The sequence below is a fragment of the Protopterus annectens genome, chromosome 1.part1 (assembly GCF_019279795.1).
Source record: "Protopterus annectens isolate FY-2018-M chromosome 1.part1, PAN1.0, whole genome shotgun sequence".
NCBI classification, from domain to species: Eukaryota; Metazoa; Chordata; order Ceratodontiformes; family Protopteridae; genus Protopterus; species Protopterus annectens.
The window spans coordinates 996,902,791-996,920,276 of record NC_056726.1 but is presented as its reverse complement, the minus strand read 5'-3'; the positions used below and the strand labels follow the sequence as shown (position 1 = coordinate 996,920,276).

Here is a 17,486-nt window from a genome sequence, read left to right as displayed (position 1 = left end):
ATTCTTCATTGTTGAAGATCCATTGGAAGATCTGTGATGGAAAGAAAAGCTCGGGTTATCTATACAGGTGCAAGTGGATAAACAAATCTTCACTCAGTTCTTTTTGCTTAACAAAATCTTTAGTAGGCAGATGAGCACTGCTTAGATGCTGGTGTATATCGAGAGTTACATCTGCTATTTATTAGGATTTTTAGTGGGCTGAGCCTGGCTGTGGGAATGCCCGCATTCTATCTGTTGGTGTGTCTCTGTCGGGGGGGGGTTTGATGGTTGATCCTTAGCCTTTCCCTGCTCCAGTCTTAAATTGCCAAAACAAAAAGCAGCCAAAAAGTACTGAACTTTGTACAAGCTTTTCTTACTCTGGGATTGAAAAGGAAGGCAAAGCTTGCAGCAGGAATCTTTTTCAACCCCATCAAAAGACTTTTCTAGGAACCGGAAAGGGGGGAAAAGGCTGTGGCTCATAAAATCCCAGGGATTTAGCCAGGGCAATCCTTTGGACAGACACCTCCCCCCCCATTCACTGGGGGGAGTAACCTTAATGGATGTCCCCCCAGAGGCAGAGGTGAACCCCAAAATCACAGGTTTTGTAGTCTTTTTTTCACAAAGAAATCCTGTTAGCACTCCTAAAGGGTTGCCCAACTGCTGCAGTCAGGAGGAGCTTATTCCTGCATCCTCAAGCCTAGCAAGCCATCACCTAGAGCCTACGTTATTCTCTTTGTTTGTTTTCCAGAGAGAGAGAAGAAATTCATATGTACCACCTAGGCAAATGAAGTCTGCAGCAGCAGAAATAAAAAAGCTGCTAGAGAAAAGTCATCCAGTAGGTGCCCCCAGACCAGTCAAGATACAGAGTCTATTCCAGGTTCTTTTTTTAGGTCTGAAGAAAACTGGGGACCTAAGGCCAGTCTTGAACCTAAGCCACCTTAATCAGTTTGTGTCCATTTTACCTCTTCTGAGGAAGGATGACTAGATGTGCTCAGTAGATTTCCAGGACACCTACTATCATATCAGGATAGCCAGGCAGTCCAGGAGAGTACTGCACTTCTGGCTAGGAGCCAGTCACCAGGGCTCACAAACAGCCCCTGGGTGATTACCAAATGCACGGCAGTGGTAGAAGTGTATCTCAAACTGTAGGTGTTCCAGATGTTCCCATATTCAGATGATTGGCTTCTCACCACATCAACCAGGGAATCTGTTGGTCCAACACAGGACGTCTTTCTCAGCCTTGTCCCACAGTTGGGGGTCACAGTCTTACAAAGTGCCAACTAACACTGTCACAGCAGATGGTTTATCAGATGCCATGTGGATACACACTATGTGACAGCCAACCTCCTGTAATCCAAAATGTTATAAAAAAAAACACATAGTATATAAATTCTTCATCCTTCTCTCCCCTCCAAGACATATGCTCAGACTTTTAGGCATAATGGCTGCCTCAGTCACACTGGTTCCTCATGCAGGGTACTACATGGGAGCTCTGCAGTGGACTGATTCAGTTCAGTGGTCCCTGATGTCCTATTTGCTGCATGCACCAACATGTCTCACACCAGCTGGCAAAAGATGCATCAATTGGATGATATTTCCCCTAATGTCAAGAAACTATTCTCTCTTCCTCTTCTGGTAGCCATGTTCACCACAGACACTTCTCTTCTGGGGTGGAAGGGGTATTTTGAGAGAGAGACTGTTCAAGGTTCTTGGTCACCCATAGAGGCCTGTCTTCACATTGTTGTCTTGGAGATGAGGGCAGTCCTTCTACCGTTGCAGGCCTTTCATGACTCCCGTACCAAGGGTGTGATAGCTGTATAGATGGGCAACATGTTGGTCAGTAGTCCGGTATATCAACAAGCAGGGAGGAGCCTGATCATATCCACTATGATGGAAGCCATTAGGGTTTGGGCAATAGTCAACTTCTTCCTTTCTGTTTGATTGGAAGTCAGTTTTCTAGTGGACAAACTAAGCAGATCTGTTCTGCTGCACAAATGGTCCCTCAGGCAGTGGCAACACAGATTTTCCTTCACTGGGGCCAACCTTGCTGTGACCTTTTTGCTTTTACCTAAACAACAAGCACAGCAGTTACTTTGTCCTGTTTCCCTCCACAGAGTCAGTCCTAGAAGAACGCTCTGGTCCACAATTGGCCCCCAGGCTTTCTTTGTCTTTCCTCTCATTCCTGTTGTAATAAAATTTCTTCAAAAAGCCAGACTGTGCAAGGCTGGAGCGATCTTCATTACCCCCTTTTGGCCCAAGCAAGTTTGATTTCCCTTCTTCTGGGCCTATCTAATGCATCTGCCTTGGGTGGTGGATCCTCTTCCAGATCTTCTGGATCACCCTTCTGGTCAGCCTCACTAGGACATGAAGATCCTTAAATTAACTGTTCCTCCAAATTTGAAAGTTGCCAGAGATGCCAGGCTTTTTCTAGTAGTCTATATTTTGGATTCTTTACAGAAACTTAGTACTAAAAAAGTTCATAGGTAGGTACTAGGCTATCTGCCCGAAGGCTTTTATAAGCCTAGCCAGAATGTGTTGGCTTTCGCCACCCCCTTAGATTAGTTCTCTGTGCCTCTGTCCAGCAGAGCCACTGAAGTGATCCCCGAGAAACTTTTTTTCCCATCCACTCGGCAAGATTTCTTTTGAAGAGCGTTAGCGAGGAGCTCTGCCTGATGTAGATTGAAATCTTATTCCAAAGCATGGGAAGTCTCTGGGACAGGACTCTATCCCTCCAGCACGTCCTATTTATTGTTGTGGTGAGGTTTAGATCCCTAGTGCGTGTGGCTCACGGGAATAAGGTTTTCTTTAGGTGGAGCATGTCCATCAATTCTGGGTTGGACATGGCCTTGTATGTCAGACAGAGATCACCTCTGAGTAGGCGGTATGCAACCGAGTACAGCTGTAATTTCTTCAGTCGAGCTGTATAGGGCATCTGTTTGTGGCCAGTGATCCTCTTGGTGAGGTACTTCTGTGGTCTTTCCAGCTGTTGCAGGTGTCTTGTAAGGTACATCCCAAATGGGGCATTGTACTCTATGATGGGTCTGACGAGTGATGAGTAGAGGGGTACAATGACCTCTTTTGATCTGGATGCGAACCCTTTTGTGATTAGGTGGGCCACGTAGAAGGATTTTCTAACCACTTTGGCAATGTGATTATCAAAGTTGAGATTGCTATCTACTTGGGTCCACAGATCCCTTATTACGTCTTCCGTATTTAGGGGTCTACCACCTATGTGGTAGTTTGTGGGTACTTTGTTTTTTCCAAAGGGGATGACTATGCAGTTTTTGGCATTTAGCTTGAGGCCATGATTTTGACATCAGGTATCCGTCTCAGTGAGACCCTTTTGGAGGATGTCTGTGTCAGCCGGAGAGTCAATTGTAGCCCCTAGTTTGCAGTCGCCTGCGAACTTGGTCAGCCGTAGTCCTCCTGTGCTTGCCTGTACATCTGAGAAGTATATGCCGAACAGAAGGGGTCCTAGGACTGAGCCCTGGGGAACTCCACTTGTAACCGATTTAGAGTCGGACCTAGCTCCCGCAACTCTCAGCATGTGGGTTCTGTCTGTGAGCCAGTTGGCAACCCATCTTGTGACGTAGGGATTTATGTTCAGGCTGGTGAGCTTGTCTATAATACCAGAATGGGGAATGGTGTCTAAGGCTTTTGTGAGGTCTAGGTAGGCTGTGTACCACCTTTCCCTCATCTATAGCCTTGGTAACTGTCTCAAAGAAGTCCACCAGATTTAGGAGGCATAATCTGCCCTTAACAAAGCCGAACTGGGTAGGGTCCAGTGTTTGGAGGTTCCCAGTGTCTCTGTTAATGAGTTCCATGATGATGCGCTCCATAGCCTTGCAGACCAAGCTAGTCAGGCTTATGGGGCGATAGTTCCCAGGGTCTGTTGTGGCTCCACCTTTGTGGAGTGGAATAACCGCTGCTGTGCGCCACTCTATGGATACATAGCCTATGGAGAGGCTGAGTTTGAACAGTGTGTTTAGGTGAAGGGTTAGTTCGTCTTTGAGCTCATGTAGGACACAACCTAGGACACCGTCCGGTCCCATTGATGCTGTGTTTTTGGCTTTGGAGAGGGCTGTTTTAACCTGAGTGTCTGTGATTTCAGGAACTCTACAGTCTTCTGGTATGGTTATGGGCCCTCTTGGGAGTGAGAGGGGGGTGACGTTTGCACTGAACCTGTCTGCCAGGATGTTGGCTATATCGGTCGGTTCAGTGTATTTTGTGCCATTCTGCACTAACTCCTAGCAGATGTGAGCATTGCCACTTAGATTCTTGACATAGCTAAAAAATGCCTTGTGGTTATCTTTGGAGTCCTTGGAAATTTTTCTTTCAAAGCTCGCCTTGGATGATTTTATGAGGGATCGTAGTTTCATGCTGATATTGATCAGGGATGTCTTCCCTTCTTACCGTGAAAGCACTACCTATATACCTAAATCACATGCTTAAATTGATTGTTAATTAAACAAAACAAGCTAGTAGAGAATTATTTAAAGACATATACCATTTCCTTTTAGCTTGTTACTAAAAGTCTATTGGGATGTAAATGTTTGTGTAAACCAAAATTGATTTCATATACAAATATATTAAACATATACTGTACAATAACACATTTTCTTAAAACATTACATTTAAAAACTTTTAAAAAACAACATTTAAGCCTCAGTATTGCATAAAAACTGTAATAGACAACAAAATGTTGTCTGTACACCAAACAACCAAACTGTCAGCTACTGAATTTGTTGTATAAAATGTCAACCTATATTAAAACATTGTGTGTGTTATAAGCTATAATCTGGCTCTTCTAAGTTTGAGAACTGGCCCTATGCTTAGCGTCTCATTCATGCCAGGTATACTGCTAGCATCAAGCCTAAGCTGCCAGATTAATTCCTTAAATTCCAGGGTGGATTCCCAGTCTCCACCCCTAATACTTGGATGAACTTGTTCAAGCACCATAAAAGCAAGTTTGAAATTAGGGCAACCAAGGGAATGTTTATAGAATGCGTTACTATCTTTCTTTTTACCTATATCATAGATATGCTCATATATGCGCTTCCTAAATTCCCTTTCAGTTTTTCCTATATAAAAAGCGCCACAGGTCAAACAATACCCAATGTATACCACACCTTTCGTGTTACAAGTGTAGTGACCGTGTGGTTTCAAGTTTGTTTTACGTGCTTTAAGATATAGATGGTTACTGTTAATAAAAGGGCACTGTTTGCACGTGCCGCATTTAAAGGTGCCATTCCTTTGTTGAGTTGTCATACAAGTAGTGATATGTCTTTGCTCAAACACCTCTTTTAAATTACGACCTCTTTTTCTAACAAAAGCTGGTCTCTTTGGAATCAAGTTTTTAAATTCATCATTGGTTTGTAGCACAAACCAAAACTTATTAATTGTGTTCTCTATCTCCCTTGAATTCTCAGAAAAAGTATAAATAAAATAGCTAGAATTCTCCTGTGCTTGTGTGCTGGAGGGCCTTGGGATGGGGATACCAACATCATTGTTCCCAAACAATGGTGTATATAACGAGTCCCTTTTATTAAGAATCTCATGGATAAGGTTATTCACCAAATAATCCGGATAACCTCTCTCTATAAACATCACCCTAAGGTTGTTAGCTTCAGCAATGAAATCAGGCAATCTGCTACACATACGAGATGCCCTAATAAGCAGACCTTTAACTATTCCTTTCTTTTGTTGGAATGGGTGTTGGCTGTTGAAATGTAGCAGAGAATTGGAAAATGAAGGTTTTCTATAAACCTTAGAGTATAATTCCATTGATTGTGCATCTCTAAGGATTGCTACATCTAAGTAATGAAGCTCATTCTCACTGATTTCATGAGTAAATGTAAGGAAATCAGTGGAAGAATTGATATATTCCAGAAAACCTGTTACTTGATCTCTAGTGTCGTCCCAGATGATACAAATATCATCCAGGTAACGGCAATAAAAAGTGATGTACTGTGCCCAAGGGGACTGGAAAATGTGCACCTGCTCCCATCTATGTAATACCGCATTGGCATATACGGTGGCAGGAAGCACCCATGGCCACTCCCTTGGTTTGTTTAAACAATTCCCCGTTAAAAAACACATAACTGTTGTTAAGAACAATATTTAACAACTCAGAAGTTAAGTTAATGATATTGCTACTTAGCCTGGTTTCATGTTTGAGAAAATCAGTAAACCATTCAACACCAACACTATGGGGTATACTCGGAAATAACTCCTTAATATCCACAGTGATCATTAATGAAGAGGTGAGGCATTTTTCTTTTGGAAAAAGTCTGAGAAACTCCCATGAGTCTTTAATCACATGGGTCATGGCCAGGGTGTACTGTTTAGTGACAAAATCTATAAATTTAGAAATAGGTTCCATTACCCCACCTGCGCATGAGACAATTGGTCTGAATGGTAACGGGCTGATGCCTTTGTGGGTCTTAGGGATTCCGAAAATAATAGGAACCCTGGGTTTATTCACTAGTAGAAAGTTGTAAAGCTGCTCATTAATAGCTCCTTAATTAAGGAGCTTCATTAAGGAGTTATTTCCGAGTATACCCCATAGTGTTGGTGTTGAATGGTTTACTGATTTTCTCAAACATGAAACCAGGCTAAGTAGCAATATCATTAACTTAACTTCTGAGTTGTTAAATACTGTTCTTAACAACAGTTATGTGTTTTTTAACGGGGAATTGTTTAAACAAACCAAGGGAGTGGCCATGGGTACTTCCTGCGCTACCGTATATGCCAATGCGGTATTACATAGATGGGAGCAGGTGCACATTTTCCAGTCCCCTTGGGCACAGTACATCACTTTTTATTGCCATTACCTGGATGATATTTGTATCATCTGGGACGGCACTAGAGATCAAGTAACAGGTTTTCTGGAATATATCAATTCTTCCACTGATTTCCTTACATTTACTCATGAAATCAGTGAGAATGAGCTTCATTACTTAGATGTAGCAATCCTTAGAGATGCACAATCAATGGAATTATACTCTAAGGTTTATAGAAAACCTTCATTTTCCAATTCTCTGCTACATTTCAACAGCCAACACCCATTCCAACAAAAGAAAGGAATAGTTAAAGGTCTGCTTATTAGGGCATCTCGTATGTGTAGCAGATTGCCTGATTTCATTGCTGAAGCTAACAACCTTAGGGTGATGTTTATAGAGAGAGGTTATCCGGATTATTTGGTGAATAACCTTATCCATGAGATTCTTAATAAAAGGGACTCGTTATATACACCATTGTTTGGGAACAATGATGTTGGTATCCCCATCCCAAGGCCCTCCAGCACACAAGCACAGGAGAATTCTAGCTATTTTATTTATACTTTTTCTGAGAATTCAAGGGAGATAGAGAACACAATTAATAAGTTTTGGTTTGTGCTACAAACCAATGATGAATTTAAAAACTTGATTCCAAAGAGACCAGCTTTTGTTAGAAAAGAGGTCGAATTTAAAAGAGGTGTTTGAGCAAAGACATATCACTACTTGTATGACAACTCAACAAAGGAATGGCACTTTAAATGCACGCAAACAGTGCCTTTTATTATTAATAGTAACCATCTATATCTTAAAGCACGTAAAACAAACTTGAAACCACACGGTCACTACACTTGTAACACGAAAGGTGTGGTATACATTGGGTATTGTTTGACCTGTGGCTTTTATATAGGAAAACTGAAAGGAATTTAGGAAGCATATATGAGCATATCTATGATATAGGTAAAAGAAAGATAGTAACGCATTCTATAAACATTCCCTTGGTTGCCCTAATTTCAAACTTGCTTTTATGGTGCTTGAGCAAGTTCATCCAAGTATTAGGGGTGGAGACTGGGAATCCACCCTGGAATTTAAGGAATTAATCTGGCAGCTTAGGCTTGATGCTAGCAGTATACCTGGCATGAATGAGACGCTAAGCATAGGGCCAGTTCTCAAACTTAGAAGAGCCAGATTATAGCTTATAACACACACAATGTTTTAATATAGGTTGACATTTTATACAACAAATTCAGTAGCTGACAGTTTGGTTGTTTGGTGTACAGACAACATTTTGTTGTCTATTACAGTTTTTATGCAATACTCGTAGGCTTAAATGTTGTTTTTTAAAAGTTTTTAAATGTAATGTTTTAAGAAAATGTGTTATTGTACAGTATATGTTTAATATATTTGTATATGAAATCAATTTTGGTTTACACAAACACTTACATCCCAATAGACTTTTAGTAACAAGCTAAAAGGAAATGGTATATGTCTTTAAATAATTCTCTACTAGCTTGTTTTGTTTAATTAACAATCAATTTAAGCATGTGATTTAGGTATATAGGTAGTGCTTTCACAGTTTGTTTTTACTCTGACTTGATAAAGCCTGGAATTGTCCAGGCGAAAGCGCTTGTCTCCACTGTGTTTTTTCTCTGTGCTAAAGGATTCGTTTGGGAATTAAACCTGCTTTTACCATCTTTTTGCAGCAGTTGAATTATTGTCTCCACGGGTGTGTTTGGATATTGTTCTTAGTTGCTTCTCATTCTTCACGAGTTTTGTTCATGTCTTCCCTTCTTGGGATTTTACACTTTTCTGTACTAGTTTCCTCCTTGTGTTGTATAGCTTGTTTTTGGCAGGAGTCCACCAGACTGGTTTCCTTTTCTTGGAGAAGTGAGTCTTGGTTTTGCTTGGGATGGCATGATCCATGCATTCTTGTAGGTGCCCGTAGAATGCATTAGTAAATATTTTTGCAGCTTGGACAGCATTATCCTTCAGCATGGAGGCTTTGAAACTTTCCACCTCGGTCTTAAGTAACGTGAAGTTTGCTTTTGAAAAGTTTTTCACGGTGGTTTTCTTGTCCGGAGGTGGGGGCGGAATGTGGATATCCAAAGTGATTTGTTTATGGCCAGATCTAACCAGCGAGGGGTTAACCTCCGGTGTGGAACTCCAATATGCTGTCACCTCTGGTGGGAGTGTTGACCAGTTGAACCAGGCCGTTTGAGTTTATAAATTCTAGGAAATGTTGGGTAAGGGAGTTAGTACTGGAGTAGTTCTCCCAGTTAATGTTTAGATAATTGAAATCACCCAATATTAGGGTGTGTGGTAGGACCTTTATGCTTCCCATTGTTTCCAGGAATGTGGAATGGGGTGCCTGGGACATGGTGGGTGATCTGTAGCAAGCTACAATTTGAAATGCAGTTTTGCCCATTGTTAGTTGCACGTGGATGATCTCTGAAGCATCGTGTTGTGCCACTAACCTGGAGGTGTGGGTATCCTTGATAAATATGGATACGCCCCCACCTTTTGTATTTCGGTTTGGGTTCTGTGGCCGGAATGTATGGTATGAGTTGTAGCCTGGTAGTGCTGGGGTGCTCTCTGGAGTCTTAAACCAGGTTTCTGTTACTGCACATGTATCGATTTTCTCCATACTGAGGAGTGCCTCGAGTGCATGCATTTTTTGAGGTTCAGACTTCTGGCATTGAGTAGCAGTGGCATTGAGTAGCACTACACTCAGTTTTTTGTTACTTGTGCTATTTACGGTGGTAGGTTTGTCTTTTGAGCCTTGCCTAAAAAAGGCACTATGGGGCTGGCAAGAGCCTTGGCTAGTATTCGAAAGCCTAAGGTTGACAAGTGCAAGCCATCTCTAGCAAAGCAGCATGGTTTGTCGAGCATGTCATCCCAGGCAGACAGACACTGGATCCCCTTTGAATGACACCAGAAACTTAGCCAGTTGTTGAAATTGAGAATTTTTTCTTTATACCGTGGTATCATTCTTGGTGAGGGCAGGATGCTACTCAGGGTCAGGGTCATACCGGCCTGGGCTACGTGATCAGAGAGCTCTTCCATGTCTCTCTTCATGTAGTCCAGAGAGGTACGGCTCAAGTCATTCACACCAACATGGACAATGACAGAGTCCTATTTGTACTTGTTCTGTAGTGACCTCAGTGCTTGTGTTATGTGGTGGATCCCGGTGCCCGACAGGCAGCTAACAGTAACCTTCTCCTTATTCAGCCTAGTGAGTGAGACGTCAGTGTGCCTGACTATAGAGTCACCTATTACTAGTATGTTGGGTATGTTATTTTGCCATAAGGGCTGTGATTGCATGGCACACTGGTTTTGTGAAGTATGTGTTTCATGGTTTGTGTTGGGGGTGGAGGTTGTTTGCTTTGGAGGTCTCTGTTGGTTTTGCAGATTTTTATTTAGAGCCTCCGAGTATGTTTTCATGTATTTGTGTGTTTTTTTCCAGTGCCGCTTTAATGGGTTTATGTGAGACTTGATGGTGTGATGAAAGTATTTCCCTTCTCCTCTTGACTGTTTGATTCAGTCTTGGGTTGAGAGAGCTTAGCCTCCAGTTTGGCTGTATAATTGCAACTCTCGCATGTATTAATGTTTGGTGGTAGGAGGAGGGGGGTTGTTTGTGTACATGAGGTAGTTGTAACATTGCCTCAAAATGCCCAGATTCACCAGTTGGACTGGAGAGTAGACCTGAAACTGCCCTTTGGACATGCCTGGATAGGTACAGTGAACTGTTTTATTGGATGTCTGGTAAGATCGAATAGAGAGCCTTGTCCTTCTGTACAGTACAGGAGGGTCTAGTGCTACGGTTTATAAGTGCTTGCTATAAGTTTTGAGTAAGTGCCAGGCTGAGAAATGAGTGGCTTCAGTGCTTAAGTTGAAGGTTTGTCTAGTTCCAAGGGAAAAGTTGAAGAGGAGACTTTGTAGAGCCGGGAATAGTTTTACCCTAGCTAACCGGCGCTGCCCGGCGCGCAAAACCAGGCAAATATGGTATTTATAGCAGGGAAATGAAAGAGAGAGAAATTAATCCAAAATGGCCAATAAACTACTAATTTCTGGGCTGAAACCACTCCTCCAAGGACAGACAGGCTGCTCAAAGCTCCCATTTCTCACAGGTGAACAGAGAACTTCCTTCTATCCAAGTAAGGTATGGGCAAACACAGAGATTTGTAACACAGCCCTGAATTCAGCACTAACCTGAAAACTGGACTATACTAGCTTAGAAAGGCAGGAAACAAGCACATAATATATATATATATATATATATATATATATATATATATATATATATATATATATATATATATATATATATATATATAGATTGACTATATGGGATTCCTCCAAAGGGCATTCTGGATTTTTTTGGAGGAGCCTTTTCACAAAGAATCCAGCTTCTCAACCTTCAAGATACAGTTAGCGGCAGACTGTAATTTCCACACTGGGTAAAATCAGACTTTTATTGTTTTGCTAAAGTTTTCAGAAGCTTTTTTAAAGGGAACTTTCCTTTTTAAGGCCACCAGTAAGGGATCTGCTTCTCCCTTGGGATATTACTATAATTCTTCTTTAAAGCCGCTCCCATTGTGCCTGCTGTTACAGCAGGCTTAAAATATCTGTCTTGGAAAGCCCCTTTCTGGTGGCAGTCATGTCTGCAAGGATTTCAGAGTTGCAAGCCTTGTTCTGTAAATTTTCACACTTGTTCTTTCACCAGTACAGTGGTCCTTAAGCAGCTCACCCTACTATTCAGGCATGATGAAAGGGCAATTTAAGGTGTACTCTCCAGTCCAGCTGGTGAATCTGGGTGTCCTGAGGCAATGTTACAACTGCCTCATGTACACAGACAACACTCTCCTCCTACCACAAAACACTAACATATGCGAGAGATGCAATTATACACCTAAACCGGAGGCTAAGCGGTCTCCACCCAAGACTGGAACAGCTTACAGACAGTACTCGCATGGTAAGAATAGCAGGCTCTAGGTCCTACTCTAAACCAGTCACAAGTGGTGTTCCGCAAGGCTCGGTCCTTGGACCCCCTACTGTTCGGCATACACTTCTCAGACGTACAGGCAAACACAGGACTATGGCTAACCAAGTTCGCCAATGACTGCAAACTGGGTGCCATAATTGACTCTACAGCTGACACGGACATCCTCCAAAAGGGCCTTACTGAGACGGACACGTGGTGTCAAAGTCATGGTCTCAAGCTAAATGCCAAAAAATGTATAGTCATCCTGTTTGGGGAAAAACAAAACACCCACGAATTGCTACATAGTTGGCAGTCCCCTTAATACAGAAGAGGTGATAAGAGGTCTGGGGACCCAGGTAGATAGTAATCTCTCCTTTGGCAATCATATTGCCAAAGTAGTTAGGAAATCCTATGTGGCCCATCTAATTACTAAAGGGTTCACATCTAGAAATAGAGGTTATAGTGCCCCTCTACTCATCACTCATCAGACTCATCATAGAGTACAATGCCCCCTTTGGGATGTTCCTCAGAAGACACTTCCAACAGCTGGAGAGACCACAAAAGTACCTCACCAAGAGGATTACTGGCCTCAAACATATGTCCTATGCAGCCCAACTGAAAAAACTCTGGATGTACTCAGTGGCGTATCACTTACTCAGAGGTGATCTCTGCCTGACTTACAAAGCCATGTCCAACTCAGAATTGAGGGACATGCTCCACCTAAAGAAATCCAAGTCACTGTGAGCCACGCGCTCTAGTGAGCTAAACCTCACCACAACAATAAATAGAGCATGCTGGAGGGATAGATTCCTGTCACAGAGACTTTCCATGCTTTAGAACAAAATTCCAAACTACATTAGGCAGAGCCCCTCACTAACACTCTTCAGGAGAAACCTTGACGAGTGGATGGGTGACAGAAAATACACCCCTGCCATCACTTCATTGGCTCTGCTTGACAGAGGATCAGTTAATTAATCAATGGGGCAGCAAAAGCCGACACACTCTGGCTAGGCTTATAAATGCCATTGGGCAGATAGACTAGTACGTATCTATGAACCTATAAATTCTCATTTTCTCTCAAAGGCGACATCTGAAACTAACCTTAATCAGACTTCCACTCTGCCAGTGTTATTCTCAAAATTTGCTAACAAAGGAGAGTATATTTTACTCTTATTAGATGTTCATCGATGGCTTGGGTTTTATCAGCTTAGCTTAAGACTAAGGATATTAGGATGTCTGATCAACTTTTCATTGCCCTTTCCAAAGCTAAAATGGCTGAAGGAGTATCAAAAGTCATTCTGTCTAGGTGACTTTCTGACTGTATAATGTTTGTGCATGGGAAATTAGGCTGGACCCTGCATAACAAATTGAAGGCTCACTCTATCTGGACGATGGCTACTTTATTTAACATTTGTTAACAGGAAAGTCCAACTTAGAACAAAGCCAATTTTCAGCAGAGGCCTGGGGAGACATGCTCCAGGTACATGTCTTTGTAACGTGGGAGGAAGCTGGAGCACCCAGAGGAAACCCACACAAATGCAGGGAAGACATGTAGACTCCACACAGAAGGCACCCCAGTCAAGAATCAAACCTTGTACTGCCTTTACAAGCTTAGATGTACAGTGTAGATCACATGATCCTTTGGCTCCACCATTCTCGGAAATATTCTTCCTTGATACCACCCAGGTGTCTCAGTAGCTTGGAAATCTGTCCCAAATGTTGACTCTGACAAAAACAGACAAAATTTGGTACGACGGTTATGTACTAATGCTAGATCTGTGTAATCTAGGTTTTCTTCAGGTTCAGCATCCCTTCCTCCATTCCGCCAGCCTAAATTGTCCTTTTTTGCTCTTGTCAAATGGTTGGACCTAACCAGGGGCCTTGTCCTTAGACAACCTGGTTGCTGCTGTTCATTACTGCCAGCCTTTTAGTCCACCCTGTTAGATAGGGCTAGTCATATTTTGATTATTAGATAAGTCTTATATTTATAAGCAGGCAAAACTGTATGTGAGGTATTATGGGAAAGAGAGAATTATGGGCAGGGGGAGAAGTCAGAGCCTTGGATCAAAAGCTCGAGGCTGGATCTGATAACCCAAAGGCTGAACCATGACAGTACAAATCTAGCATTATGGTACATGCATAACTTTCATTTATGGAGCGTAAATATTTTTGGGAGAACTAAATCCACTTTTAGCAGGGTATATTATTTGTGCGGATGATGGAACTTGATTTGTGATGGCGAGTATGAATAGGAGTAACTAGAAAGGAAAGTATAACAAAAGAAGGTAGACTTCTGAAGAAATGCATGAGAATATTTGGTATGGGAGATGAGAATTCGGTTGTAGGAAATATGACAGAATTTACTTATTTATCATGTTTGCAACTAAAAATATGGATTAATTTATACAAATGTTATGACTCGTCATAAATGATAATTCAATAAAGATATTTATTTAAAAAAAAATACATATTCTCCAGGGTACAGTACCTGGGTCATACTGGGACTTCCAAGATGGCTGCCCACTGATCAGCGTTTCTCCCAGAGTGAAACCAGACAGTGTGGGGGGAAAAAGGCCAGTGAAATGTTCAGTGAAGGCGATTAAAAACTAGAGTTGACATTTTTTGTGTCTTAAATGATTTGTTAAAAGGTAGTTTAAAACATGTCAGGCAAACTCCTAGGAACAAGCAGCACAGTAAAATGGAAAAAAAAGTTTGGTCAGTGTTTCATTTAATTAAATGCTGGCGAATTGTTTTGTTGTATAAATTTAAAGCTCAGGTTCTCCTTTTGCCACATTTGATATAATCAGGTGAAAAGTGAAGACAAGACTAATATAGGGTCGTTGGAGGATGGAAAAGCAGATGAATTTTTTTCTGCGTCTGGTGTACTTGTCTTGTAGACAGCATCAGAGAGTCTGAGATTGGAGGAAAAAAGTCTTTGTGGAAGATGGGTCAAAGAGAGAATGGTCTGCTGAGCTCCATTTTTTCCCAAAAGTCATAGGGTGTACATTAGTGGCTTAATTTGTGAGTTTGATGCTGTCTACCCCAGGTAGCTGATTTGAGCTTGAAGGTGTAGTGTTATGTCTCCTTTGCTAGAATAGCAACATCTTCACACTTTAATCTCTGCGGTCATGTCTGTTTGAGTACCCAGGAGGCATCACTTCAGTTTTGTGGCTGTGAGACTTCAGCTAAATCTCTGCACCACCTGAATAATCTTGTTTGCACAGGTGGGAAGACCTCACATTTGTTGCACACACTTCAGGTATGTGCGTACATCAGTCCAAGACCAATCATAAATACCCAGAGGTGTGGTTAAGATCATGTTTAGATGTAGCATTGACTGGGGGATCAAAATAAGAGTAACTCAAATTTTTGTAGACTAAAGCACAATCAGGATCATTCAGCAAGAATACATTAGATTACATGTAGAACTATGACAGAAGCCAGAAGTAGTCTGATCAATATTAATAGCTCCACAGATGCATGTATTCACCAACAGTTCAGTGGACACGGTTTTATTAGGCCTTTTGTAATGAGGTGCTCTTTTACTGTGAAGTTTGGTATTCACATTAACCTGTTCTCAATAGAAAAGTTAGTCTTTGTTACAGAAGGTAGCTTTGTTTTAAATAAAGAATAAACACAGGTTGAGTACTAAATGAAACTAAGTGTTCAGTAGCAAATAATTTGTACATTAAGGAGAATAAGTTGCACTACTTAGTTTTTAATCTTATCCATTTGTTAATCACACAAGGGCACTCAGATATATGTACCTCAACTTGAAACTTTAGTTGCTTAGAGCTTTTAACATTCTGTCCTAAACTGTCAGTGCTTCTTTGTAGGTTAGGAAGCTTGAGTGATGAATGTCTTTGTCCTTTCTCTTCTAGGGCTTGGAGATAGTTAACCCCCAGGCAGCTGAAAAGAAGGTGGCTGAAGCAAATCAGAAGTACTTCTCCAACATGGCAGAGTTTCTTAAGGTGAAACGTGAAAAAAACGGTCAGACATCAACGTTGACCATAGGAAGAAGGTAGACCTATCAGGCCATAAGGAACAATGAACTGACACACTGGTGATAACAGATCATGTAGCCGTTGGATGAACAGATGGTTTGTAAACCAGAGTGTTAGTCATCACTATCCATTGTGATGAATAGTAATAAAATAAATAAATAAACCTTCCAGGCACTACTACAGTTCATCAGCACTGTGGAGCATCTGTTAGTGTTGTGTTTGTGTCTGGTTGTGGACATGCTGTCATTACCTTCTTTTGTTATTTCTGGACACCAAATATTGATAACTTTGAGTACTAATCAGCAGTACATGACCATAACAACACAGGCATGTATGATGATTACTGGTGTCCTTGGGCATTCATCGTGGCTTAAAGACGTCTATAGGGCAGTGGTAGAGTCAGACTTTTCCACAACTGTTGTGTTACCTGCATTAAAACAAGAAAATCGTATTATTGGCCAAAAACAGTCAATTGAAAGTAATTGCAGACAATGCATGAATTGTTCTTGCTGCTGTACTCTATATGCTTCAGGTGCCTACAGTTTTGTGTTTTTTACGACTTTGTATAGATGGAATCTGACAGTGTTCTGTTAATTTATTAACCAGAAAAGGCACTTCCTTTATCCATTAGCTGATTGTGTATATACAGCAGCTGTAATTACCACACTTAACTAGGTGTGTTTTTTTTTTATTCTGACTTTTCCAGTGATGCATCTGATTTTTTTTAGTACTGTTAAAGAATTAATGTTCAGTCTTCAGTTTGTTGTTGGAGTCATAAGAAAAGATGCAGGGCTAACAGTTGTTTTCTGATGGTAAGTATATACAGTCTTCTACTGTTCTGATGCTTTTTGTTAAAGGTTTTAGAGCTTACTGTTGCCATGTCCTTGCATTTGTTGTACGTAATTTAGAAATTAGTGAATTTAGTTTCCCAACAAGTGTCTTGTTTCTCTTTGTAATCCGAAAGCTTGCTCCTCCTGGTTCACTTAGTTACATAGACATGAAGATGGCATAGTACATTATTTTATCTTTCCTTTATATGGGAGTTCCATTTATGCATAACAGATCATTAAAACTCAAACTAGGAGTAAGAGAGAACTGCATACATTGTGATATGGCATGGCCTGAAAAGGTAATTTTGGAGTGACTGCATAAAGAGGTTCTTGCTTTATACCTGCAGTGCATCTGTAATCATGTGACATACACTTTTGATCATAGACCTTTTGTTGTAATTTATGCAGTGTTTTACAGGTATTAAAGGTTTTAAATTTTAGTGGTGGTGGTTTATATTTTGTGTAATCAGTTTATGGGATGACAGCACTGTCACAAACTAGCTTGGAGTTAGTGCAATACTCGAGTCACTTTTTATACTACAGTAGGTGGTGACTAATACTGTGGTATATTTTGGGGTATTTACAAAAAGCATTGCATTTTTACTGATCAAAGTACATAATCTGATGCTCAGTAAACCTGGGATTAGCTTCCTGAGCATTCTGTTCTGCTGCATTACAGTATTAAAATGAGGCATCTCCTTTCCAGCACAGGGTACAAGATAAAGCTTTTGGCAGATCTTTTCATGGAGAATAGTTTATTGCCCTAGTTTTAATCATCATGCATAAATTAACTCTGATTTGCTAGTAAGTGGAGATTGTTGTGAACAGACAACTGGCGAACCACCTCCAGAAAAAATTTGCACTTACTAATATACAGTGTGGATTTGAGCTTGGGGACAATGTGGCATTCTCAAGT

At 41.1% G+C, this 17,486-nt stretch overlaps 1 protein-coding gene across 1 annotated transcript in view; it reads left to right on the top strand.

Moving 5' to 3' along the window:
• PRPF31 (pre-mRNA processing factor 31) overlaps positions 1-17,010 on the top strand; it is a 518,214-nt gene extending 501,204 nt beyond the window's left edge. The window contains exon 13 of the mRNA XM_044087556.1: positions 15,618-17,010. Coding sequence (XP_043943491.1) covers positions 15,618-15,761 — 144 coding nt within the window. The 3' untranslated portion in view covers positions 15,762-17,010. The remainder of the gene's footprint in view (positions 1-15,617) is intronic.
• Positions 17,011-17,486: the final 476 nt, after the last annotated feature.